The 25,281-nt window shown below is 54.8% G+C and overlaps 1 protein-coding gene across 1 annotated transcript; it reads left to right on the forward strand.

Moving 5' to 3' along the window:
* The first annotated feature begins 5,235 nt into the window (after window positions 1-5,235).
* On the forward strand, window positions 5,236-7,450 carry TLX3 (T cell leukemia homeobox 3). Its single transcript, XM_075543209.1, has 3 exons — window positions 5,236-5,656; window positions 6,006-6,249; window positions 7,240-7,450. Exons 1-3 carry the CDS (start codon window positions 5,236-5,238, stop codon window positions 7,448-7,450), a joined length of 876 nt encoding a protein of 291 aa, XP_075399324.1.
* The last annotated feature ends 17,831 nt before the right edge of the window (window positions 7,451-25,281 follow it).

Raw genomic sequence — 25,281 nt, forward strand, 5'->3', positions numbered from 1 at the left:
GTGTCCGAGGCAGGAGGTGGGCTGGGCGGTGCACAGCCTGCCCCTGGGCCCTGCCAGCCCGCACACAGCACCATCTGCATGGCCTTGGGTAGTCTGCACCCGCAGCTGCTCTCACGGCTGCCCCTCTGCATCCTCCACCAGTTCCCACTCCACCTCCCCATCTTGAAACTCATATTTTACCCCCCAGCCCTGCACCAGCCTCCCTGCCACCTGGACACCAGCCACCCCCACCCTGACCTAAGAGTCTTGGAAATTAGGCGTGCATTCATTCATTCATTCACTCACCTACTTCTCAATGATAAAACACTGACCAAGTCCTGCTTTCATGGAGCTAGGGAGCTGGATAAACAAATACGATGTGTTCAAAGGGTGACGTGTGCCAGGAGGGGGAGGATGAGTATGGGCTGGACTAGGGGACTGCTGACCACGTGGACACAATGGCACTGGCACGGGAAGAGCTGGGAGTAGGAGTACAGAACTGAGACAACTCCACATTCAGGACTCAGGTCTCAGTATCCGTATCCCCCCTCCAGCCTCGCTTGCTGTAGGCTCAGTGTTGACCGTGGTTCTCCACACCATCAACCCAGACAGGGAAGTGGATGCTGTCGACACTGCCTTTCCCTGGACGCTCTCCCAGGCCAGGGGGGCAGGCAGATGCTTGACTGTGGCCAACCTCCCCCTCCTCTGGGTCCCTTCAACCAGCCCCCTCTCTAGCTGCCTCCCCTCCCCACAGGGTCGGCTACTAGGAATTTAGACCACCTGCTCCCAGAGTCTAAATGGGGTGTGAACCCAAGGGAAAGCATAGGCTTTCTAGGCCACAGAGTCCTGAGTTCAAATCCCAGCTGTACCCCTCCCCACTGCATGCTCTTGGGCTTCCTGTTCCTAAACCACCATTTAAGCCCCTTAGTCTGTGGTGGATCGGAGTGAGAAGACAATCAGGGACTGATTGGAGCAGCATAACACCAACTGGTCTTTTCCTTCCTATCTAGTAAGTGTTGAACTGCTAACTGCAAGGTCAGTGGTTCAACCCCACCAGCTTTCTCAAGAGAGAAAGATGAGGCTATCTGTTCCCATAAAGATCTACAGCCTATAAGACTCTAGATCGGGTCCCTATGAGTCAACTGGATGCAGTGGCTCACACAGGGAGAGCACTGGGCCCAGGGAAACCCCTCTCCAAGGGTCCCCGTTGAAGATCAGACTGCATTACTCCCACAATAAGATGGGGAGATTGAGGCACCAAGTTGGGGCACAGTTCAGAGAACTTGAGTAGGTGCTCAGTGAATATTTGTTGAATGAATCAATGAGTGGGGGGTTGGGGGAATAAATATGGAGCAGTGTCAACAGTCTCTCAACAGGAGCACTGGAAGAGCCCTTCCCAAAGTCACCCCCACGGCCTCTAATAGCGACCCTGTGAAACAGTGGAATCCCACAGGGTTTCCAAGGCTGTAATCTTTGCAGAAGCAGACTGCCAGGTCTTTCTCCCACTGAACCACTGAAGGGCTAAGAGTTCAAATCACTGACTCTGTGGTAAGTTTCATATCTCTTTAAGCACTGTCCCACCAGGTTCACTGGAAAGAGCCCCCCCCCCTTGCTCCCCCCCCCCCAGGAATCCTCATTGGGATGTGTGAGCCAAACATGCTGGGCAGGCAGGGTGGCAAACTGCAGCACCCTTTGTGTATACGTATACTTTGTCATCCATCATATTTTTATAAATTTTTCCAAAAGGGCTACTGATCCAAATATGTTTTAAGAGCCCTGGTTCACGCTCTACTCTGGTTAACAGGCTGGGGGATCAATTCATACTCTGGTTAACAGGCTGGGGAAGCTTCCTGCATGGTGACTATAGAGGATGGGAAATTCCAGCATTCCCCTCTTGTCCTGAAGGACCCACACCCTCCTTCTCTCCCAGATGACTCTGAGCAGGGCCTCTATCAGTTCAGCCTCCTCCTCTCAGCTTCTCCCAAGGAAGGGTGTGCTACATCCTTAATCTTGCTGGCCTTGGGGGGGGGGGGTGCTGGCTCCCAGGTCCCAGTTCTTTGGTAGCCCTCCCCGCACCCCACCGTGTGCTGTGTGTGTGTGTTCATGAAGTGGAGCAGGGCCATTAGGACATTTTAATCTCAAAAACACTATCAAAATGTATTTGGCCCAATCCCGTGCTCAGTGGAAAACTGTTGGAGCTTCTATGCATCTATTTAGAAAAGCAGTCCAATTGACCAAGATGAACTAAATTTCCACAAACAGGAAGTCAAGGAGATGAATGGATGTAAAAAAAAATTTTAATCCATGAAACAGATGACATATAAAAGGGAATAATGGCATCAACAGCTGTTCTTTAAGCCCAAGAAAGCTGGCAGAAGAAGGAACCCTAAGAATGGGAAGCAGGGACAGAGACAGTATCACAGATGCAGATTCCAGCCCCAAATGAGACCATCCCATTTAAACTGAGTTCTAAGCAGGTATTCAAACATTTAGCAGAAACGGCCAGCATTGTAGGCTTCCTCAGTTGGCTGTGTGTCCAAATCCCCTCCCCCAGACTGCTAGGACCCAGCTCGGAGTTTGAGGTTCAGTAGATCTGGGCCCGGGGCCAAGGATTGCTTTCCTAGCACATCCTCAAGTCCTTGCTGCTGCCGCTCCTGCTGCTGCTGCTAGCCCGGGAAGCACGCTTTGAGAACCACGCTTTGAGAACCACTGTCCTGGGGCTCAGGAAGAGTCTCCCAGCCCCTGGAGACTTTACTTCCTGTTTGCCTTACCTCTGAACTAGGGGTGGAAGCAAGATCAGGTCCACGGAAGGGCCCCTGGCTGTGTGGCCAAGGGACTGGGGGTCTCAAGATGCTAGGAACCAAAATACTGTGTTGACTGCAGAGGAGCTCACTTCCCAGAATGCAAGGAGGAACTGTTGCTTTACTAGATGAGGAAACTGAGGCCCGAAGAGGACTAGTACTTCCTGGAATCCATGACCTACTGGGAAACTGAGTGGGAATCCAGTTCTTAAACCCTGCACCTGGCCACCCATCATGCCTGGGGACCTATGCTGGCCATGCTACTGGAACCTTCTCCTGGGGTGGGTCTGAGAATCCTCAAGCAGCAGAGCTGGGGAAGTGGCCTGGGCATTCTATTGTCCAGGAGGCCCAGGAAGCCAGAAAGAGACTGTGGGGGCACTTCAGGGCTCTGAGCCCCAGTCCCCTCATCAATTCCCTCAGTCCCCATGCCAGGTCCCTGCTAAACTTTCAGCTAGAAGGCTACTGTGAACATGATTACATAATCCTGAGAGTTTCTCCCAGCATCTCCAGTGCTTCTCATAGTCACCTGCCGGTAGGTGTGACCCTTTCTGTTTTACAAAGAAGGAATGAAAAAGCGGGACTTCTGAGGAAATGGAGAAGGGCTAGGCCTTAGATGCAGCCCAAATTAGAGGCCTGCGGTTATCCAGATGCCCTGGAGTAGGGAGTACCCGCTCCCCCATTGGGCAGGGCTACCCTAATCACCCAGAGACTGGCCCAAGGTCACACAGCAGACAAATGACCTAAGTTGCAAATCCTCCTCATTTGAGCACAGAAAGGAAGAATCCAGAGCCTAGTGCTTCCTGCCCTTCCCCCAGCCTCAACGAGCGACAAGGACCCGCACTCTCACGGAAATAGTGGACCTTTCAAATACAATAAAACTGCACACAAAAGAAAGGGTCAATGGCAATGCAGCCTTTGTCTCCTTGCCTGGGGCTGGGATTGCCACCATTGCCTGGGCCTACTACATGCCAGACCCTAAGCTCCGTGCTCTCTCGGTGTCCACTCACACTTCACCACAGTCTCGAAATCACAGTAGCTGCCCAGCTTGGACGTACGAAAACGAAAGCCGAACTGTAGGGAGTTCCTGGACCAAGGTAGCTCAGGGAAGGAAGTGGCCGCCCAAATGCGAACACACTGCGCCTCCCAGGTCTGTCCAGTATCCACCTGAAACACACGGAGCGCCAGGGAGCGGCCAGGCCTGGAGCAGCAGAGTGCTCCCCTAAGGATTCTGGAGTTAGAATTCGTCGGGAGAAAACGATTCTGAGCTTCCGCCCTGAGGGAGCCATCTGGGGGTGCTGCCTGTGAGTCCAAGGCCACGGTGCCCTCAGCCCGCCCACCTGGGCACCTTCTGTGAACGCGAGCAGATCGGAAGTTGTCCCAGCGCCCAGGTGGATCTGCACCTGGACAGGGCTCGGCGCGCCTGAGATCCAGAAAACGCCAGCTAACGGTACTCTAAATCCCTACATTTGAGCCTCCGAACCTCAGCCCCAACCGCCCCATGGAGGGTCCCCCATGCGCGACCGCAGCCCCCGCCATCCGCCAACGAATTTCGAGAAGGTGGATCCCTGCTCCCGACCGGACCGGATCGGTTCCCTAACCCAGCTGGACCGGGCACGCGTGGGCACCTGCAAGTCGCGCCTCTGTCCTCTAGGGAGTGTCTCCAAAGTGGCCGCGACGTCGCGGGCGAAGCCCCGGGGGGCACGAATTCTCCCCACGCGGGTCCGTGTCCGCTGGAGCGCTGGGCGGGCGGCGGCGCACCCCGCGCACAGAGAGCATGGAGCTTGGCCCGCGGGCGCGACCTTTCTTGGCTACCGCAGCGGTGAAGTGTCTGTCCAAGACGCTTCTGCAGGTTCCTCCAGGTCGTTCCTGGGTTGCAACTCCATGGTAATTGAAAGCATTCATTTGGTTTGACTTTTTGCTCAGAAGGAAAAATTTGGAAAACGGAAAAGAAAAAAACAACCCGCTCAGCAAATACCCATCCCACTGGGCGAGCGTCCTGCCCGCCCCACGCCGAGGCCCGGGCGGAGAAGAGCGGGGAGCGTCTGCTAATTGCAGCTTCGTTAGATTTCGGGTTTGGGAGGCTGCGGTTCGGGCGCTAATATCCGCCGCCCATTATCCCAGCTAATAAATTTGACCTATTGTTCGTTTGTTAAAATGATGTCACCTTGGAACAGTCCCTAAGCTCCTATTTCCATGAATTAGGCCTTTATTGAAAGCTGGGAGCCAATGAGAGGAGAGAGGCTTGTTGATCGCAGCCAATGGCAGCGGCGGGAGAGGAATTAGCAGCGGAAACTCCAGGTTCGGTTCAAGAAAGATGACACAGAGCCTGTCGGGCCCGCGCACTCTTGGCAAAGTTTCAGTGCGACGAGAGGCGCCGGGCGCTCCATGGCCGCGCCGTAACGGGGACCCAGCCGCCTCCCCGCCCAGCCCAGCCCAGCCCTTCCGCCCGCCCAGGATGGAGGCGCCCGCCAGCGCGCAGACCCCGCACCCGCACGAGCCCATCAGCTTCGGCATCGACCAGATCCTCAACAGCCCAGACCAGGACAGCGCGCCCGCCCCGCGGGGTCCCGACGGCGCCAGCTACCTGGGAGGGCCCCCCGGGGGCCGGCCGGGCGCCGCGTACCCATCTCTGCCCGCCTCTTTCGCTGGCCTCGGCGCGCCCTTCGAGGACGCGGGATCTTACAGTGTCAACCTGAGCCTGGCGCCCGCCGGTGTCATCCGGGTGCCGGCGCACAGGCCGCTTCCCGGGGCCGTGCCGCCGCCTCTGCCGAGCGCGCTGCCCGCCATGCCCTCCGTGCCCACGGTGTCCAGCCTGGGCGGCTTCAATTTCCCCTGGATGGAAAGCAGCCGCCGCTTCGTGAAAGACCGCTTCACAGGTGAGCAGAGCAGGGCAGGCACACAGGCGCCGGGCCTCGCCCTCCCGGGGCCAGGGGTGCCCCGCCTGGAGCGCTCCACTCCGGGAAACGAGTCCGGAGGCCCTAGCGCAGTCGAGGCCTTAGAACTCAGTGCCCCGGACCACCGTAGGGGGAGGGAGACCCTGGCACTGCGGAAAATAAGGCCGTGCCCCGGGAGAAGGGGACGACTCCCGGCCGGCGTGGTGAGGCTGGGGATGCTCGGGACCAACGGAACGGCAGAGCGCTCTGCGCCCCACGGGGCGCCACGGGGTCCTCACAGGGCCTGAACGGAGGCCGGGCTGGGCTTCAGGGGCCCCGTGTGTCTCCGCAGCCGCGGCGGCGCTTACGCCCTTCACGGTGACCCGGCGCATCGGCCACCCGTACCAGAACCGGACGCCGCCCAAGCGCAAGAAGCCGCGCACGTCCTTTTCCCGGGTTCAGATCTGCGAGCTAGAAAAGCGCTTCCACCGCCAGAAGTACCTGGCCTCTGCCGAGAGGGCGGCGCTCGCCAAATCCCTGAAAATGACGGACGCGCAGGTCAAGACCTGGTTCCAAAACCGGAGGACCAAGTGGCGGTGAGAGGCCCAGCCCACCCTGCACGCGCCCCGCGTTGTGCCATAGCCTGGCCTTCTTCCCGGGCTGTGCTCCCTCCTACCCACGATCCCCCCCCCCCCCACCGCGGCTCCGCACCCCTTGCCGGAGGCCACCGCCTTCTTTCTCTCCTTCCCGCCTGCCTGCGGGTCTCTGCTCCCATCGCCTGCTCCCCGTCGTCTCCTCCAGCCTCTGCCCTGTCTCTATCCTACCGCAAACTCGCTCCTTGTTTGTCTTGTTCGGTATACTGTTCCGCTCCTTCTCCACACCACCCCATCCCCCAAACACACACACACACACTCACACTCACACTTGCGCGCGCGCTCACGCACACACCACCAGGGGTCTGCTTTCCGTATACTCCTTCCTCTCGCTTTTCAGTTCGCCATCTCATAATTTTCGACAATGCGCGAGGCCTCTTGCTCTCCCAACCCCTAGTCCCGGGTTTCGACTCCAGCGGGTTTTAATCCGATCTCGGGCTGGATACATCCCGCGAACTGCGAAGAGGTCGCCTCCTGGAAGGAGGCCGTGTGACGCGGCGGGAATGACTGGCTTAGGCTGACCTGGCCCGGGCCCCCTGTGAGCTGAGTGGAGCCCGGTGGTCGGCCTGCTTGGACCCGGGGTCTGGGGTCCGGGGCCCAGGGCCCGGGGCAGTTACACAAACGTCCTTGTTCTGCCGAAAAGAAACAGTCTTTGTTGTTGGCCACCCCCCAATACCGGGCCTTGCAGGTGGGCGGTGGGCGGGGCCCCCTCCCTGGGACAGCCCATCCCCACTTGGAGCCCAACAATAATAAAGGAGCCCAACCCCGCTCCGGCCGTGGGGTCTCAGACGCAGCACTGGGGCTATTAGGCAGATGGGGCCCTGCGCCGCCGGGCTTCCGGCCGGCTTTGGCTTCCCGGAGGCTAGGGCCTCGCCGGCGGCCCCGGGGTGCCGGGTGCCTGACGGCTCTGTCCCTCTCCCCCCCTTGGTGCAGGCGGCAGACGGCGGAGGAGCGGGAGGCGGAGCGGCAGCAGGCGAGCCGGCTCATGCTGCAGCTGCAACACGACGCCTTCCAAAAGAGCCTCAACGACTCCATCCAGCCCGACCCCCTCTGCCTGCACAACTCGTCGCTCTTCGCGCTGCAGAATCTGCAGCCCTGGGAAGAGGATAATTCCAAGGTCCCTGCCGTCACCTCGCTGGTGTGAGCCACCCGCGCGCAACGTCGCCACGGACCGCCGCCCCCACCCGGCGTGGTGCCCTGGGCCCCAAAGCCGGGCTGGGGATGAGGCTGGGCCGAGCTGGGAAGGAGCCGCCCAGCTCGAGGGGGCCCGGGGCCCGGCCTCCGAGACCCCGCCGGCTGCGTAGGGGGGCTGGGCCCGGGCTCCGCGCGGCTGCACAATCCGAGCCCCCACCCTGTGCCCCGTCCCGCCGCAGGCCCCGGCCTGACAAAGAAAGCGCCTTACGTTTCTCCGCCCCCAGCCCGCACCCCCGGGCTGGGCGCCTGTATTATACTTTGTACTTTTGCCCAAACGTGTAAATAATAAAAGTTTTGGCTTTTTTCTTTAGAAAGCGGCCACCTGCTTCCCCTGCGGGGGCGGGGGGTGTGAAGGAGGGGCGGCCGTCTCGGAGATTAGGGCGAGCGCCAGGGGCCAGGACACCCTCCGTTTAGGCCAGGTTCCCACCCCCTCTCCTTTTCCGTTCCTTTTATTTAATAAAAAAAGTTAGCTCTTTAGCTATTTCACTTAACGCCGCTTTCATTTTTGTTCCGGTTCCGATGGTGCTGGGGGAACCCAGCTCCGTCCCCACCCAAAGGCCGTAGCGGCCCAGCGGCAGTGCGCGGGGGCGCGTGCTCCTCTCCAAGCTCCGTCGCTTTTCGCCTCAGTTCGAACTCCAGCCCAAGGCCCCGCGGAGGAGCCGCGGTGCAGGTCAGTGCGTGCGGCCGCCCGCAGCTGGGTACCCACGGGATAGGGAGCGGCACTGGGGAGGGAGGTCGCGGCAAGCCCAGCTGAGAGCAGGTGTGCATCGCTGGCCAGGCCGATGACCAGGTGGGATGAGGGCATTGGCCTGCTCTCCATGGAATGCGAACTGAAACCCGGAACACCCATCATCCCTGGCTTTCCCAACTGGCCAGTATTCAAGGACCAAATCCGGGATTCGGTTGCACTGTGCGTACAGAGCCGTACACGGCCTGGGTCTCCCGATGCTCAGTGCCGGGGAGGAAGTGCTGCGCGCCGCGCCCAGGGCCCCATACCCCTCGGGTTTGCGTGGGGCCCTGGGTGGAACATGACGTCACGCGACGTCATTGCAGCCCCGCAGGTGTCCCTGGACAGAGGGGAGGTGGGGATGCAGCAATGCCCAGATCCCCAATGCCAAGCCCAGGTATGGAAGTGTCACAACTCGGACCACCTAGCTTTACCACCGCTCAAAGAGCTGCTGGAAGTTTTCAGGATGGCAGGGTCCAGAGCGTCATCCCACAGCGACAGACACCAAGAGTCCTGTGAAATTCGCCCTTGTTTCTTAATTCGCCCCCCTCCCTCGCCGCCCCGTTTGTCGTCTACTTTTCTGTCCCTTTAAATTTGTTTTATGTATTAACCTCACCATTTCTCTCTATATTTTTAAACTACTACTTCTGATTATTAAGTCTCTGTCACTAAACATGTCCTTTTTTACCGTTCCCTACACAATGTGAATTCTCGGTGGCCTTGTGTTTCTTTGCCATCTTCGTTCTGCGCTTTCCTCTCCCTCCGCATTTTCTCACTTTGCGTTTCTCTTTCAGCCTCTCTCCTTCCCGCCCTCTTTTCTTCTCTTTGGTGCTTCCCTTCTCCTCTCCGTCATTCAGTCCTTCCCCGGCCCGGTCTCCTTCCAGCCTTTACTTCCCTCTCCCAGACTCTCAGTAGCTCCCGGGGACTCAGCCCCCTCCTGCGCCACCCGCACCTCCCCAGGTCCCCACCCGACCCCTCTGCCTCTGTTGGCCGACACGCCACAGCGCCTAATCCGCGCTGGCTCGCTCCAGCCTTCGCTGTACACGGGTTTACCGCCGGCCGCCTGAGAAGTGACCCGTCGCTCTGTCGCTCTCGGCGGCGCGCCAGCCCTCAGGTCTCAGCAAGCCCAACATCGCTGGAGTCATAGACTCTCAAGGGAGGTCAACCCAAAGCTTGGGGGATATCCAGTTGTTTCCCTTAAAAGCCCCACCAACGAATGAGATGGGGAAATTTGGTCCATGGGTGAGGGTTTGAGCACCTCCGACAGAAAGGGACCTTGCGACCTTGCCTTTGCTGGGTGAGCAGTCTCCCTTCATTAGGGGACTAGAGTAGCTTTCCAGCCCTCCCTGTTGTAGCTGATTTCCCTGTACTGCAGCGTGGTGTTGTGGTTTCCTGAAATCCTCCTCGCTGTTGCAAAGGTTCCTGGGCCTCCTTCAGGGGCACAGACCCGCTTTGTATATCTATATACTTCTTTCTGACTTGCGTTGCAAATTATCTGTCATTGAGACCGGCTGGAGGATGGAGAGCGGATCTCTCTGCAGCCTTTTGGGGTGCCTGGTTTCCCATCCTGCGCCCCTGCTCATGTCTGAGTTTCTCTGACCGATTTCCCAGCTGGAGAGAGCCTCCCTGAGCTGCAGAAAGCCGTTGGAGGGTGCTCAGCCCACCCTCGGGGAGCTGGGTCTGGCCATCTCTCACCCAAGCCCAGCATGGTGAACAGTGGAGGTGTGGGACCCAGTGGGTGGGAGTGACCTTGCCCCCCCCCCATGCAGGTTTAGTGCTTCATTTCCTTCCTCCAGACGAGCTCGAAGTCTCAAGGCCGTTGTTATCCTTGTTGGCTCTCTGGTACCGTTACCGTACCGGGGCCCAAGGACATCCTCTAAAGGGACACCACCCACAACCAGGAAAACTGTGGCCAAATCGGAGGAGGCAGAGTCCCGGTGGCGCTAAGGCTGAAAGGTGTTGTTGTGAACCGTCCAATCGGTCTGGCTCGTAGCCACACTGCAGGACCGAGGGGGGCTGCCCCATAGGGATTCATAGGCAGACATCTCCACGAGAGCCGGACATTGCTCCCGCGGAGCCGCTGGTGGGATCAGCAGCCGATCTCTCCCCTAGCAGGCGAGATTAACCACGGCGCCACCAGGGCTCCTGAAGGATCAGGTGAGGGGAGACGAACATATGGAGTAAGCCCCAGCAGCGCGCCTCCTTCTCTAGCCTTTCCCAGTGTGGGGCTCCTCGTTGCTCCGTTGGCTGAAGCAGTGGAAACTCCCTGAGGGTGAGTGTGGGTGCCCAGTCCCACCACAGAGGGGCTGAAGGCGAGTTGAGAAGCAGCACCTTCCCGCCCGCCCAGAGGTCTCTTCGTCGTCTTCGCCTTTCCCTTCGCCTTCTCTAGGCTCCGGTTCGCAGCGTCTCTAAACCCACGTTCCCATTTTACAGGTGCCCTGGGCCCTAGCTCTGTGACTGAGCCCCCGCCGGAGTCGGCTAGGCCGCACTCTTTGGCAAGAGCTAGGTTGCCGCAGCCGGCCAGGAAGCCGTTCAGTTCTCCAAAGCCGGTGGCGATGGGAGTTGGGGGTTCTCTAAGGTGTAGGCTTGGTCGGACCGTAGCTCGCCAGAGACCGCGCTGACAACCGCGGCTGCTTGCTTCCAGAAATGGGGTCTAATTCACATCGCGCAACTCTGGCCGCAGCGCTTCGCTCCAGGGCAGCGCCAGGCCAGGTGCTAGGGCGTGACTCGCCACTCACTACGTCTATGCGGCGCTTAGATGCTCCGCCCCACTTTGCAGATGAAAAAAACTAAGGTTCAAAGTCCAGTCTTTAGCTCTGAGGGGCCGTAGTCACAGCCGGACCCTTTCCCTGAATGGGTTCCGGTGCTCTTGGCCCCACACAATTAAAGCTTGGTAGGAAAGGGGGCTTTGTCTGGTGAGGGATGGGGAAGACCCGCTGAGGCCCTGGCAGTCACCCTGACACTGGGCCTGAGGCTCTCAAGTGAGGCAGAAAAAGCCTTTGTGCTCCCACGCCCGCGAAGACTTGGTCTCCATGGTCCAAAGGTGCCCAGAGCCTCTCCCTTACCAGCCTTACCCCGTTTGCCACCAGAGCTGGAGGGAGGTGGTTTTGTCGCCACCGCCCGCCCCGGCGGTCCGGAACTCGACAGTGAGACCTAGAGGCTCCGTTGCTCCCCTGGACCAGGCTGCGGCTCGGGGTGACCCGAAGCGCTTCCCGTGGACCTGCGGCTGGAGCTCCGGCTGTTTCGGGGGCTGGGGTCCCGGCTGAAGCAGGCAGTGTGCGCCCTGCTCCGCAGCGCCAGGGGTGAAGGTCTAGATTCTAGACTCCAGAAAATGAGGCCTCCAACTTCCCACCGAGGTCGCTCCGTCTAAGGCTGGGAATGTGGCTGCGGACCGCGCTGGCAGTTCCTGGGCCCTAGAGCAACCCCAACCCGGGTAGATCAAGGCGCCAGGGCGGCTGGCATGGAGTCTGCGCCTGCATTTTGGAACTGAACCGGTTCAGCCATCTGCGGTTGGGGCGGGGGTGGGGGGCTCGGGGCGGGGCGGGGGCGCAGGCGGCCGTTTTTCCTAGTCAGAAATCCACTGGCTGGTCATGCAGCCCCTCCGTTTCCAAACATCACGCTATGCGAGGATCTTCTCTCAGCGTTGAGCCCAGGTTCAGTTTAGTAGTTGAGACTCTTCATTGGCTGGCGACGCGGGGGCTCGTCGCTCACTCCCGTCGCTCCCTGCCAGCGTGTTCTCATCTGTAAAACCACAGCTATGCAGTCTTTAGGACTCTTCCGGCGGATGGGGCAGCATGTCTTAGGGTACATCTGGTTATCAATTTATTACCGGACTAAAAGCATTTAAATATATTTACGGATAAGAAATCGAATTAAACGCCTACTAATACCGCGGGCGTTGATCAGAGATAGCGCTTATTGGGAGGAAGCCGCAGAAGGGGGCAGTTCTCGTGGTCACCTTGACGGTGGAGAAGGTGAGGACCCGGAAACTGGTCCTTGTTCGATCTGGTTGTCAGTCTCCTGGTGTGAACCTGAGCTCACAGGCCTTGTCTTTAGTTGAAATGATCTGATTGAATTGTTCTTGTAAGTATCCCAGCGGCTGCCAATTAATGAGTTAATTATTAAACTCCTTGGGTTTGCTCCCAATCGATGTGGAGAGGAGGTGAAGTGGGGAGAAAACAAACAAATCATGCTTGAGCTGAGTATTTAACCGGGCTTTCTACACCATCCCACGGAACCCCCAAACAGTGCTACACTTTCAAATCCTACAACTAGGAAAGTGGGGGAGCAGAGAGGGCAGAAGATCCACCCAGGTCACCCTGAGAGTTGGGCGCCGACACCCAGGTCCGCCGCGTGCAGCCTGGGAGCCCGAGCCGGAGCCAAGCCGGGCTGTGTCCCCACGCGACCACAGATCGCAGCTTGGAAAAGCTCCACCGGCCTCGAGGTTCATTAGAGAGATTTGTGCTGACCCAGACTGTCCGGATTTTTAAGAAGCCCGATCCTCAAGTGGTGCCAGTCTGAGATTGGCTTTAAAAGCCTCCAGACAGACCTCGCGCAGCTCACGCGCGCGCTCGCGCGTTGGCCGGCTACCTGGAGTGTATTGGCTGAGCTCTCAAGGCCCAGCGATCGATGGATTTATCCCGGATGTGCTGAAGCTCTCGAGGGCCTGGAACGGAGGACGGCAGCGCATCCTCGGCCGCCTTCGACCCTCGTCCAGGATGAATCCAGGCCTTCCCCAGCCGGCACTGACTCGGACAGCCAGAGGGAGCTGCTGGGAAGAGCCTGGCCGTTCCTCTCTCTCCCTGCCTCCCAAGGTCACCCGGTGTGGGTAGGGTGGACAGAGCCTACAGACCCTGGGGCTGAGGAAGGTGGAGCTGGGACTGGCACTTCCCTGGGAATGAATATCCAGTATGCTAAACGCTAAGCAGCCTTTGCATCTGCTCTTCTGGCTCCCACAGCTGGGGCACTTTTGTTCCTAGGACAGAGGGACTAAGGGGGATGGGGTGCGGAGAGCTGGAAAGAAACCCACCGCAGGAAGAAGCCGGGGTCCACTTTACTAATGTGCCTGAATTTCAAGGTCGTTTTTTTTTTTTTGAAGGGACAGATGGGCCCTCTAATGAGAGCAGGACCCCCAGTGGTTCCTCAGTTCTAGGAACGTCCCCCAGAACTGCCACTTCCTGGCCTTCCCTAGAGGATGCCAGTGCGCCCCTCCTTCCCCCTTGCTCTGGTCGCCCTGAAGCTACTGCTTGTTCCTGCCATCATCAGGGAGACAGGCTCTATTGTCGTTCCCATTGCACAGGTGAGCAGACTAAGGCTTTACGGAGCCGTTTCCAACACCCCCTGCGCTGTTGACCACGAGAGAATTTTGAGGTGCCTGGACACAGCAGACTAGGGCTAGCTGCTTTTATGCAGGGTGGGCCTTCAACCCTCCTGCCTTTGCACACAACGTTGTCACTGGCTGCCTGAAGAACTTCAGACTCATTTAAATCTGACCTTCCCCAAACTGCGTCCAGCGTGAGGGCTGTTTCAGACAGAAATGCAGAGGCGTTGTGGTCCTCGGCTAGCCTGAGCCTCCTGTAGGTAAGTAAAAAGGGCTGGTACTTGTTCTTCAGCTAAAGGATTACAAGACTTCTGCCAGGTCACCCCCCCCCCCCCCATCCCCAACCCCATCTCATCTCAGGCTTTCCTGACCTCCCTAGGGGATGACGAAGGGCCACCACTTAGCTCCTAGCTGCTGCCAGCATCTGAGGACTTCCCGCCAGGGCAGAACCAAAAATCAAACCCGTTGCTATGGAGCTGATTCCGACTCCTGATGGTCCCTGCATCCCAGCAAGACTGTGCTCCACAGCGCTCTCTTGCTTGTGAATTTACTGAAACAGATCGCCAGGCCTGCCTTCCACAGGACCGCTGTCTGGGTCCCAGCCTCTGACCTCTAGCATTGAGCACAAACTGTTGGACCTGTCCTAGGGCAGGAAGATGGCACTTCCCAGGTCTGCCTCCTTTCCCCAAGAGCCCACAACAGTACGGGAGCCTTATCGGCTGGCTTGGCTGGCTTCAAACCTCAGCATTACCACTCACTGAGCACGGAGCGAGCGTGTGGTCTTGGACAGGTCCCTTCAGCCCCGCTTCCATCTGCGAGATCTCTCTGTGAGGACAGATGCCAGGATGCCCTGGTGGCGCAGGGTGAGGATGAAATGACATCACCTCGAAGCCTTTCCCCATCAGTACTGGGATATGTTTACTGGTATCACAAGGGGGAGGTTACGAGGTGCTATTCGGCTTGGCTTGCAAGCGGTTAACATTTCCGTGAAAGAAATACTGTTCTTGTCTTCCACCAGAAGGAAGGAAGGAAGGAAGGAAGCAAACATCGAGAAAGCGAGTAACTTGCTCACAGCCAGACATTACATGTCCACTCTGGGATTCAAACCCAGTTCTTCCTGAGTTTAAAACCCAGACTTCCCTCTGTCTGGGCATTAACTAAAGAATCTTCTAGAAATGGTTGTTGAAGATCCGGCTTACTTGGTCATGAACCTGAGGCTCTGCTACCTTCCGGGCTGCGGTTCATGCTGGTTCCTGATGTTGGGGACATCAATGGTGAATAGCTCCTGTTGATGAAATAATAATAGTAAGTAGGTCGTAGAAAGAACGTACTGTGGGCCAGGCGGTGACTGAGCATTTTACCCCAGACATCACATTTCTCTGCCAGCTGTAGGGAGACAGACCGATATCTCATTCTGTGGCTGTGAAGTGTGAGGCTCTGGTAAGTTAAATGATTTAGCAGCAGCCCCAAGCTTGGATTGGAATGCAGACACTCCAAGGCCAGCGGGTGTCCGGAAACTTACTGTGTGGTGAGTGCTCACTATGTGATGGGCACTGTCCTCAGGACCATCATGTATTAAAACCCCCATCCCCACCCCTGCCAATCCTCACCTTATAGAACAGCTTTGAAACCTGTTTGCAGGCTGAGACTCTACTATTCAATTGGCGGAGAGCACCTGGCTGGCTGACTATTCTCCTTCTTCTAGTTCAAGAATATCCAGCCTGTTGTGAGAGTTGGCCTTGAAGTTGTCAACTGCAGGAGTGTTCTCCAAAACACAGAGGAGACAGAATTATTGGGGTTAGGGGTGTGATTCTCACATAAATTGCATCTGGAAGAAACAGGAATGCAAGAGAGAAAACAGACGAGGAGTTGAGGGGACTGGGGGCCCAAAGGGCAGCTCCATGCCTGGGAGGAGATGGCTCTGAAGCCTCACCAGGCAATCACTTCCCTTATTTAAAAGCAGAGGAGGAGGGAGGGCATGTGTGTGACTCCATGGATTCAAAGGTGCAGAGGTGGATTAAGGTGGACTCTCGGGCTCATCACCAAATTCATTAGGTGGATAGACTTTAAGCTTTGAACTGCTATACCTGGAAAGAAAAGGTCCAGGCTAACCTCGTGAATGGGTTTCTTGCACAAAAGCCAAATCTGACCAACCTTGGTCTCCGGCCGGCCGCCCCACCCCCACCCAATGATGAGGTGGGTATTGAGCACTTAGTAGGTGGCCCCAGAGGGCCTCTGGCCCACAGCTGAGGCTCTGTGGCTTCCAGTAGCCCACCCCACCAGACAAGTCAGAGGTCAGAGTCCCAGGCTTCCCAGCGGGGAGGCTTTCAGAGTCCCCTGAAGGGAAAGTTGAACCTGCACTTTACTTAGTTTGAAAATGATTTGTCAATGATGACAAGTTACCAAAATATATTCCTGTTGTGGCATCTCCCAATCGAGGCGATTTATGGCCTCATCTCCCCCGATCAGAAAGCACACACGCGCACACGCTTCGGCAAATGGGAAAATGTATGAACAATTTGTTGGGGTTTTTTTCCCTCATTTTTTATCAAGTTTCCCCAAATATGTAAACTCTGAGAGCGCCTTATTCTTTTTAAATGATCATTCATTTGTCTCCAGACTCTATCTTTTGGCACAATTTATTATTCTCTATTTCAAAAATCTTAAATGCATTCTGCATATTAGCATGTAACTCTTGTTCCTGTCTCCTCAGTTGTGGAAAGGGTTGGATTGCTTTTATAAAGAAAAAAATGGCTAATAAAATTGGCCTCAGCACCATTGCTCTGCAATTCTTATGAACAGTAAAGTGGTACTTACCGTCATTGATGTTAAAAGCTATTTCTAAATGATGGCACCATTTATTATCTCTAGTGTCCAAAGTAAGTTTAAATGATGCTTATAATTCATGTTTTACCAAATTTCCTTTTCCCCCGGAGGATACCTCTGATTAACTTATGCACATTAAAGCGCTTTTTAAATTCTTCTTTTATTGCCATTATGCTCTGAAAATCTCAGCGATTCTCAAAAATGGGTAATAAACTTGAGATAAAATGCTGCAGCTTTAGATCAATGCTGACATATCACTGTGGTGATTTCTACAGAGCTAAAGTGATAATGCTTCATATTTATGGAATATATACTAGGTTATTACTACAGTATTACCATTTTGTTCTAAGATGAAATGAGTAATTTACCAATTTATTAAACAGTTACATTTAAGTATTGCTTAGGACATTACCACCCCAATCTGTTTACTTAGCGTGAAGAGTTACCATTAAGATACCCTGTTTATTTAGGTAAAATTTGTAATCATCATGCCTTCCATTAACCAACTTATTTTTCTGCAAAGCTAATTGTCTGGAAATGAGTTTCTCCTTATTTACTGTGCTACATTCTGCTTAGCTGGCTAGAAACGTCACCCCAGCAAGAAGTGCTAGGGAAATTAATAATACATACAGAGAACAGTTTTAATTAGTATAATACCAAATGTTAATAAAAGATTTATGACACCGTTGGAAAGTTCTAACAGAAGACATCTTCAGGGCTCTGGCTCAGTAGGTCAGGAGACTGCTTCCCTGGTGTCGGCCCTTTGCAGGAGACCAGATTTGGGGGGACATTCAGGAGCTGCAGAGGCCACAGGAACGGAAGGTGGGAAACTGCCCTGTGGTTTGGGTCCATCCAGCCTGCAGCAGGACCAGGCCCGCTGTGCTTGGTTTGCGTGGGGTGTGGGTAGGGCGGGGGCTACCAGGAGCAGAAAGCAGTTCTAGAAACATGGATCTAGAATGCACTTTTGAACTTGAAAGACACCGGGTTTGGGTTTTCTGCACAGCAGGAGAGGCGCAGGGGCCAGCCTCACTAGCCCATATCCTGGATCAGTCCTGTGTCCTCCTTGGAAACAGAGAAGCAACAGCAAGAAGTCCCTTGCCTCCCAGTTGCTCTGGCTCAGGTGACCGTGGGGTTTCAGAGGGGTTTCTTGCTGGTAAAGCGACGTTTACGGAGGAGCCCTGGGCCTGTAGCAGGAGAATGATTTTTATTGGGTGTCTATTATGTGTTGTTTGCTTACACATATAGTCTGTTTTAATCTTCACCGTGGTTCTCTAAGAAAATGGATTATTCTCAGATGTGGGCAAGGAAGTGAGGCCTTTGCCTGAAGTCATGCAGCGGGATTTGAACCTGGGTCTGTGAGGCTGACAGGGCTGACCAGCCAGCTGTGTATCTTCTTTGTGGGTGCTGAGGACACCTGTTGCTATGGAGCCTGTTTGGCAAGTTCCTGGGGAAGGAGAGGTCAGCTTTTAAGAAGGCCCCTGCAGGGGCCGAGGAAGCACCATTGGCCCTCCGAGACCCCGTCCTCGTGCACTAGACGTGCCAGGTGTGAGCAGGACTGAGTGGGAAACCATTTAACATGCAGACTACTCCCAACTCATGGTGAGCCCCTGGGTATCAGAGCAGTACTGGGCTCCCTAGAGTTTTCAATGGCTGGGTTTTGATGTTTTGGTTTTTAAATCAATCACCATGTCTTACTTCTGAGGCACTTCCCGGCAGGACTGAACACTTCCCCCTTTGAGTTAGCAGCTGAGAATGTTAGCTGTCCGTCCCTGAGACTGAGGAGTGAGTGAGCGTCATGTCTATTTTTCTGCACACTTGAGCCACATGATGTCAGTCAAACGGTTGCCTAGGTTGAGGAGGGGAGGGGAAAGCAGCTAGGCAGACTTTTGGCTGGTTCCATCTTCAGCTAGATGGTTGCTACATTCTCACCCTCTATGGGACTGCTTGGAGTTCTCAGACAATGCAAATGGCTTATCCCTGGGCTGCTAATAGGAGGATTGTTGGTTTGAGTTTACCCAGGCTTGGCTCCAGAGACAGGTGTGGTGATCTGCATCCCAAAGGTCACAGGCATGGAAAGCCTGGAGGAGCCCGGCTCACAGCTCGACTCTGACATACGGGGTCATCATGAGTGGAAGCCAGTTGGGGCAGAATCAGATTTGTTTGTAGTGATTGTGCCACTTACTCTAAGAACTCACAAGGCCAGGGACTAACCCCAAGGTCAGCAGTTTGAAACCACCAGTCACTCACTGGGAGAAAGATGAGGCTTTCCACTCCCATAAACAGTTCCAGTGTAGGAAATCCACAGGCGCAGTTCTCCCCTGTCCTATATTATAGGATCATTATGAATGTCAAAATCAACTCTTGTGACCGTGAGTTTGGCTTTTGGATGTTAGAACCTCCGTGCATGGCTCTTGCAGGAGCGGGGAGAAGACAGTGAAAGGGAGAGGTGAGACGGACTTAGTCTAAAGTGTTTGTGAGCAGTACTGACACAGAACACAGGCATCAGCTCCCCACCCCAAGCCCACACGGCACTGGCAGAAGTCTGAGGGCTGCCATCCTCTGCAGCCTCCCTGAGCCAGATCTTCAGAGCAGCGGGAATCCTTGGGACCTTGAGTTGATTCTTTCTCTGGCCTACATAACGAAAGCTGACCAAGCCAGTTACTCCCCTCACATTTTCTCCAACCTGAGAAACTTCCTATCATGAGGCCTCGAGGGTTCATGTCTCTTTTACCCTACCCTTGATTAAAAGAGTTGGGGAAGGGACCCAAGAAACCTCGTGGACAGAAGTTCTCCGCCCTGTGTGGTGCCACGGGCTAGGCTGCTTCCAGAACGCTGTGCCGGAGACCAGGCTAGCCTGGTGATGGTCTCCCCTGAGCAATCTGCTCTTCAGCAAGAATGATCCCTGTGGAAAGGGGCGCAGTCCATCCTGAGACAAACGGACAAAGAAAGCGTGGTGTGTACGCACAATGAAGCATCATTCAGCAATGCAAAGGAGCGAAGTGCTATGTACGCCGCCCTATGGATGGATGCGCTATGCTCAGTGAGAGAGGCCAGGCTCCACAGGCCCTATCTTGTTTGATTTGGCAACTTGTATGCTATGTGGCTCTCACTCTATTTAAAAAGAAAGCTTTATGCATGAAGGCAAAAGCCACCTGACATACAATTTGCCATGTGAAAGCGTACATGCCAGCAGTATTTGGAGCATTCAGTGTTGTGTGACTATCATGTCTATCTAGGTGCATGACACTTTTGTTATTGCCTCAGTTCTTAAGAAGACATTTCTGGAAGACTAGCAAAAATGCCTGAAGCCACCTGTGTTCACTGCACCAGGGTCTTTCAAAAGGAAAAAAAATGGAACTAACTGTATGTCCACCATTTAGAGGTGGGTCAAATAAAATAAACCCATTCCTAAATGAAATGAAATATAGACATCAAAAAGAATGGGGGTGGGGCGTGCGTGGTGTGTTGGAAAGATGTCCACGGTGCAGTGGTAAGTGAAACAACTTCACTATTGCTGCTTCCGCCAGGTACCATCACACTGCCTCTGACTCATAGAGCACATCACCCCCAGTCCTGGGCCGTCCTCACAATTGCTCTCTGACGTGAGCCCGTTGGTGCAGCCACGGTGCCAGTCCATCTTGTTGAGGCCCTGCCTCTTTGCCACTGCCCCTCTGTTTTACCAAGCATGATGGCCTTCTCCAGGGACTGGTCTCCGAGAACATGGCCAAAGTCTTGCCATCCTTGCCTCTAAGGAGCCTTCTGACTTTACTTCTTCCAGTATTCCTCACCAGCACCACCGTTCAGATTCTTTATCTACATTCTATTCTATTCTATAAAACAAAACAAAACAAAACCAACCAAAAAACCAGATAGGCATACTCATATAGACACCGGGAAAGTTCTGAAAGGACAGCCCCCACCAAAAAAATAATGATTTTCTCAGTTTACCTCTGAGGAAGGGGCACAAGTGACTTTCACTTTTGACTAATTTGTTTGAAAAACAATGAACCATTTTTTAAAGACAATGTTGTCGATTTCGAAGGAAGTGCAGGTGCCCATGATGTTTCAGATGCAGTTGGGAAAGGATGCAGCTAGCTCATAGCTCTCTCACTTCTTTCTCACGGTCGCTTTCATTTGAACACCAAGGTCACCTTGGTGTCCTGTGTCTTCAAATGTGAGCAAAACAATCATCTGGGTATCCTGTGTATTAAAGTAGTGCTAAAAAAACCCCAAACAAACAAGAAACCTTCAAAGGTCGAGTTTAGAGTAGCAGGCCCTTCTTGACACCGCCTGCCTTACCTTCAGGAGTCTGGATGGTGGCGTGGTTACATGCTGGGGTGTACACCACAAGGTCAGCAGTTCAAAACTAGCAGTCGCTCCTTAGGAGAAAGACAGGGCTTTCTTGGAGTCAGTCTGGGGAATCCACAAGGGCATTTCCACCCTGCCCTCCAGGGGCACTATGAGTTAGAATCCACTCGAGGACAGTGAGTTGCTTGTGTTGCTTCTGACACCACTCAGTAAGATCTCAAGCCTCAGAATCTTTCAAAGATTTTTAAAAAACATCCACCATTTCTCGCAGTGCCCAGCACCCAGCACCTTCCCCAGATAGTGGCCGTGCTAGGAGGGCAGAGGGCAAGGTCGGAACTTGGCTGAGCAGCCTGGGCATTCCCACCCCCAGTGATCTGGCAGGTTCTGGGTTGTTCTTTGTTTTCAGTAGCTAGCTCTGCTGACCGATTTCACTTCAGAAGGGTTATCAGTTACTCCACTCAAGCTCTTTGTCAAGTTCATAATACTGCCTATTGGTGTGGCTTGTTTCCTTTGCAATCTGCAATGCCTTACTCCTTTGAATCTGGAAGGATGGAAACCAAAGTCAGGCATGGACCTGTGTGTGTGTGTGTAACAGAATGGACCTTTGTGTACCATTTTCAGGGGCTAAGAGACAGCTAATTTTTCTCCCTTATTTTCAGTGTATTATTTTCTATGGGTGCTAAATAATGGATAAGGAAGGCCCTCTCCATAATTAAAATGGATGCCCTACCCCCAACACCAAGAGCTTTGCCATCACGAGTGGATTTAGGGACCCCTAGGTCCCATCCACCCCCTCTAGCCAGCTATGGGGCAGTGTGCTGGGTGGGGTTGGGGCTGGGACTGGGGGAGACACAAGCAGGGCTAAGTGGAAATGAAGAGAGAGCAGCAAGGATGGAAAAGTGGGAACTGCCTGGAGAAAAGGCCCCCAATTGGGCCCAGCACCCACCCTGGTAGACTAGAGATAAAGTGGGGGTGGGAGGGCTGCACACTGGGCAACCTTGAGATTTGTTGAGATTTCTTTGTCTTTTCTTCCAACTCTTAATGGCTCCCCAGCCTTGCATCTTCTCAGGGATGGTTGTTCTTTGCCTTTTTTCCTTTTTCTAAGTCAGCCATCAAAACAAACCAACAAAACCCAGCTCCCCCTTCCAGGGGACCAATCAGAATCCTTACCAGCTTCGCTGAGGCTTACAGATATCAAAAGTCGTTTTGTTCGCCTTTGGATTCGGCACACGCTTCCTGATCACCCACCATATGCTGGCTCTGGGGCTGGGGCTGCAGATGCTTCCATAAAGAATCCTGCCCTCGAGGAGTCCAGGCTAGGAGACGGGAAGACAGATGTCGCCAACCAGGAGGTGGGCAGGGACTGGGCACAGAGGAAACCCTGGGGAGGGGGGCACCCAGGCAGCCAGGGTGCAGGTTGGGCTGAGGACCGGCAGGGGGTGGATGCCTGGGGTGGGGTGGTGGTGGTGGTGTCACAGGATGAGGCAGAGCAGTGTGTGGGCATGGTGAGATGGGAGGGGGGTGGGCAGATGAATAGGCAAGGGCCCCTCCTGGGGGGGTTGCGTTCTGTGTAGCTGCAGGATTTTATGCAAGGGGAAACAAGGTGCTGAGTTTTACAGAGAGCCCCTGGTGGCCTTGGGAACGGGGCCTGGAGGCCCCCAGAGGTGAAGCTACAAGCAAGACTCAAGGGTCAGCCTGTAAAAAGGCTTTCAGAAGGGTAAAGAGGGATGACTCGGGGTTCCAGAAACGTCCTCCAACGTGAGGCAGCTGACTGAGTGAGTGGGTCGATGTGGCAGCTGGAGGGAGCAGGAGGAAGCCCCCTGAGGGTGGACCTGCAGCCAGACCTCCCTGGAACCTCTCCCAGGTCACCCTGAGAGTGAGGCTGCCTTCTCAGCCCCTCCCTCACCTGGCAGCGCCATGACCTCAGACAATTGACCTAACCTCTCTGTGCTGGCTTCTCCACAAGACAGGTCCGGCGATTCTGCTGTGCAAGGTGATGGTGGGGCTCTAATAAGATCCACCAGCGCCTCGAGGAGCCCGGGTGTTGTGGTGGGTTGCACGCTGGCTCTGCTCCCCGAAAGGTCAGTGGGGCAAGTCCCTCCAGCCACTTCACAGAGAGACTGACAGCCTCAGAAAGGCCGCGGAACAGTGTCATTCTCCCCTGGAGGGCGGCCATGAGTCTGAGTCAGCTTGGTGGCAGTGAGTTGGTTTGGTATCTGGCACATAAGGAGCCCTGATGGCTCTATAGTTAAGCACTTGATTGGTCAAAATCAGAAGCCCCTCTGGCAGAGAAAAGCGCTGTTCCCAGAAAGGCTGCAGCCTGGAAGCCCTCTGTCACAGGGGTGCACCTCGGCCGGAGCCACGTGACAACACACCAACCAGCAGTGGCAGCGGAGACCCCAGCGGAGCAAACGCCAGGCTGGCGGCGGAAGTCCACCCAGAGGCACCTTGGAAGAAAGGGCTGGTGATCTGCAGAAACAGCAGCCATTGGCAACCCGATGGGGCACGGTTCTGCTCTGACCACTCGAGGCCACCAGGAGCCGGGGCTGCGGCCATTGCATGCTAGTTGTTCACTAACGAGTGGAGCTGCGACCTTCCACAAACACGCGTGCAGTGGGGGCATCCCCAGCTGTTGCAGTGAACAGGACAGCACGGGTGACTCCTGGAGAGCCTCCTGCGCAAGGAGAGCTCCGAAGAAGGGAAGGGAAAGCCACAGGGCGTCTGGGTGCATTTACAAATGGACTCTAGTCGAGGAAAAAACCCAGGCGCAGCACGTCTGCCCTGGCAGAAACACAGGCAGCACAGATGCGCCTGCCAGGCCGCGCCCGCTGTTCTCTGTGTCTCCCTCGCTCCAGCCTCCTCCCTGTCTTGGCGTGGACCCCACTAGCTGCCTCCAGAGAGGCGATGGCCACTCAGAGTGGGGGGCAACAGAGGAGGTGCCAGGGGATAACTTCAGAAAAGCATACGTGTTCGCCAATATCACAAAGCCTCCAAGGATTAACATACGGGCAATGATGCCAACTTTTTAAAGTTGTTTTTTGTTTGTTTGCTTGTTCGTTTGTTTTAATACATCTTGTTCCTATATTAAAGACACACATCTGTCCTATTTGATTTACTTACAATGTGTTCAATGCTTAAAAGTTCCTAGGAACTGTTTCCCATTTTTAAAAAATTGTCATTAAAACTAAAGCCAGCATCTGATATTTCCTTTAAGGAAGAAGTCAAAGAACTTCTTGCCCTCCTGCAGAAAATAAAACAGGCCTTTGGGGAATTGTTGGAGCTGGCCCACACTGACTGTTGTGTCCCCTGAAGCAGCCTGTAGGTACTGGGGAGGTGGGAGAACAGAGGCTGATGGCGGGCCTTCACCTGTTGAGAGGTCAATTGTTTAGCTCTCAGAGAAATGGATTCTTTGAGCTAGTCTCAGTGGTTCTCAACCTCCCTAATGCCGCAACCCTTTGTACCGTTCCTCATGTTGTGGTGACCCCCCAACCATAACATTATTTTCTGTGCCAGTTCATAACTGCAATTTTGCTACTGTTATGAATCGAGCGACCCCTGTGAAAGGGTCATTCGACCCCCAAAGGGGTCGAGACCCACAGGTTGAGAACAGCTGAGCTAGTGGGCGACCACGTTTTGCCTCAACTTAGAAACCCTATCAACAGGAAGGAGCCCTGGTGGGATACTGGTTGAGTGTTGGGTTGCTAACTACAAGGTCAGCAGTTAGTGACCCCCAGTGGGGTGTGTTCCCGTAGAATTAGTCTCAGAAATCCACAGGGGCAGTTCTGCTCTGTCCTGTGAGCTTGAATTGACTCAATGACAATGAGTTTGTGTTATTGTTTATTTTTAACAAAAAGAAATATTCATGCCCGCACTTCCTAAGTTGTCATTCTCTCTCCTCCGCCCCCCCTCCCGCCCCCTTTCATGGTGCAGTTGTTAAGCCTTCGGCTGCTAACTGAATGCTTGGAAGTTGGAATCCATCAGCTCAGCTCACCAGAGACAAGTGAGGTCCTCTGCTTTGCTAAAGTTTTATAGTAGCCGTTCTCAGCCTGTGGGTCTCAGCCCCTTTGGGGGTCCAACAACCCTTTCACAGGAGTCACCTGGTTTACAACAGTAGCGAAATTAATGATGAAGTAGCAATGAAAATCATGTTGTGGTTGGGGGTCACCGCCATGTGAGGAATTGTAGGAAAGGGTGGCGGCCTCAGGAGGGTAGAGAAGCGCTGCTCAGAAGCACTGTGGAGCAGTTCTGCCCTGTCTCAGAGGGCCTCTGAGAGGCAGGGTCAACTGCACGCCCATGACTTTGCTTCTCTCTTGGTCAGTCTGCCCCTCTCTCTGCTTGTTGTCACAGCGGCCTGGTGCTCCCTAAGGTTTTCCATGGCGGCTTCTGCAGAAGTAGATGGCCAAGCCTTTATTTTGAGGTGCTACTGGCTGAACTCACACACACAAATCCTGCCCCCCCCTTTGAGTTAACAGCCTAGGATACTGACCATCAGTACCACCACCACCACCCACCCAGGGTATCCACTCTATGACTTTCTTGTAAAACACTGCAAAGGATAGCTAGCAACGGCTCTTTGATTTCCCAACTCCAAGGGCCTTCT

The sequence above is a fragment of the Tenrec ecaudatus genome, chromosome 2, assembly GCF_050624435.1.
Source record: "Tenrec ecaudatus isolate mTenEca1 chromosome 2, mTenEca1.hap1, whole genome shotgun sequence".
Classification (NCBI taxonomy): domain Eukaryota; kingdom Metazoa; phylum Chordata; class Mammalia; order Afrosoricida; family Tenrecidae; genus Tenrec; species Tenrec ecaudatus.

What these genes read in the sequence shown, in the direction of transcription:
- TLX3 (XM_075543209.1), top strand. Translation starts at nt 5,236, where the DNA reads ATGGAGGCGCCCGCCAGCGCGCAGACCCCGCACCCGCACGAGCCCATC. An exon ending in CGTGAAAGACCGCTTCACAG is followed by an intron (nt 5,657 to 6,005) that starts GTGAGCAGAGCA and finishes GTGTCTCCGCAG; the next exon opens with CCGCGGCGGCGCTTACGCCC. An exon ending in AACCGGAGGACCAAGTGGCG is followed by an intron (nt 6,250 to 7,239) that starts GTGAGAGGCCCA and finishes CCCTTGGTGCAG; the next exon opens with GCGGCAGACGGCGGAGGAGC.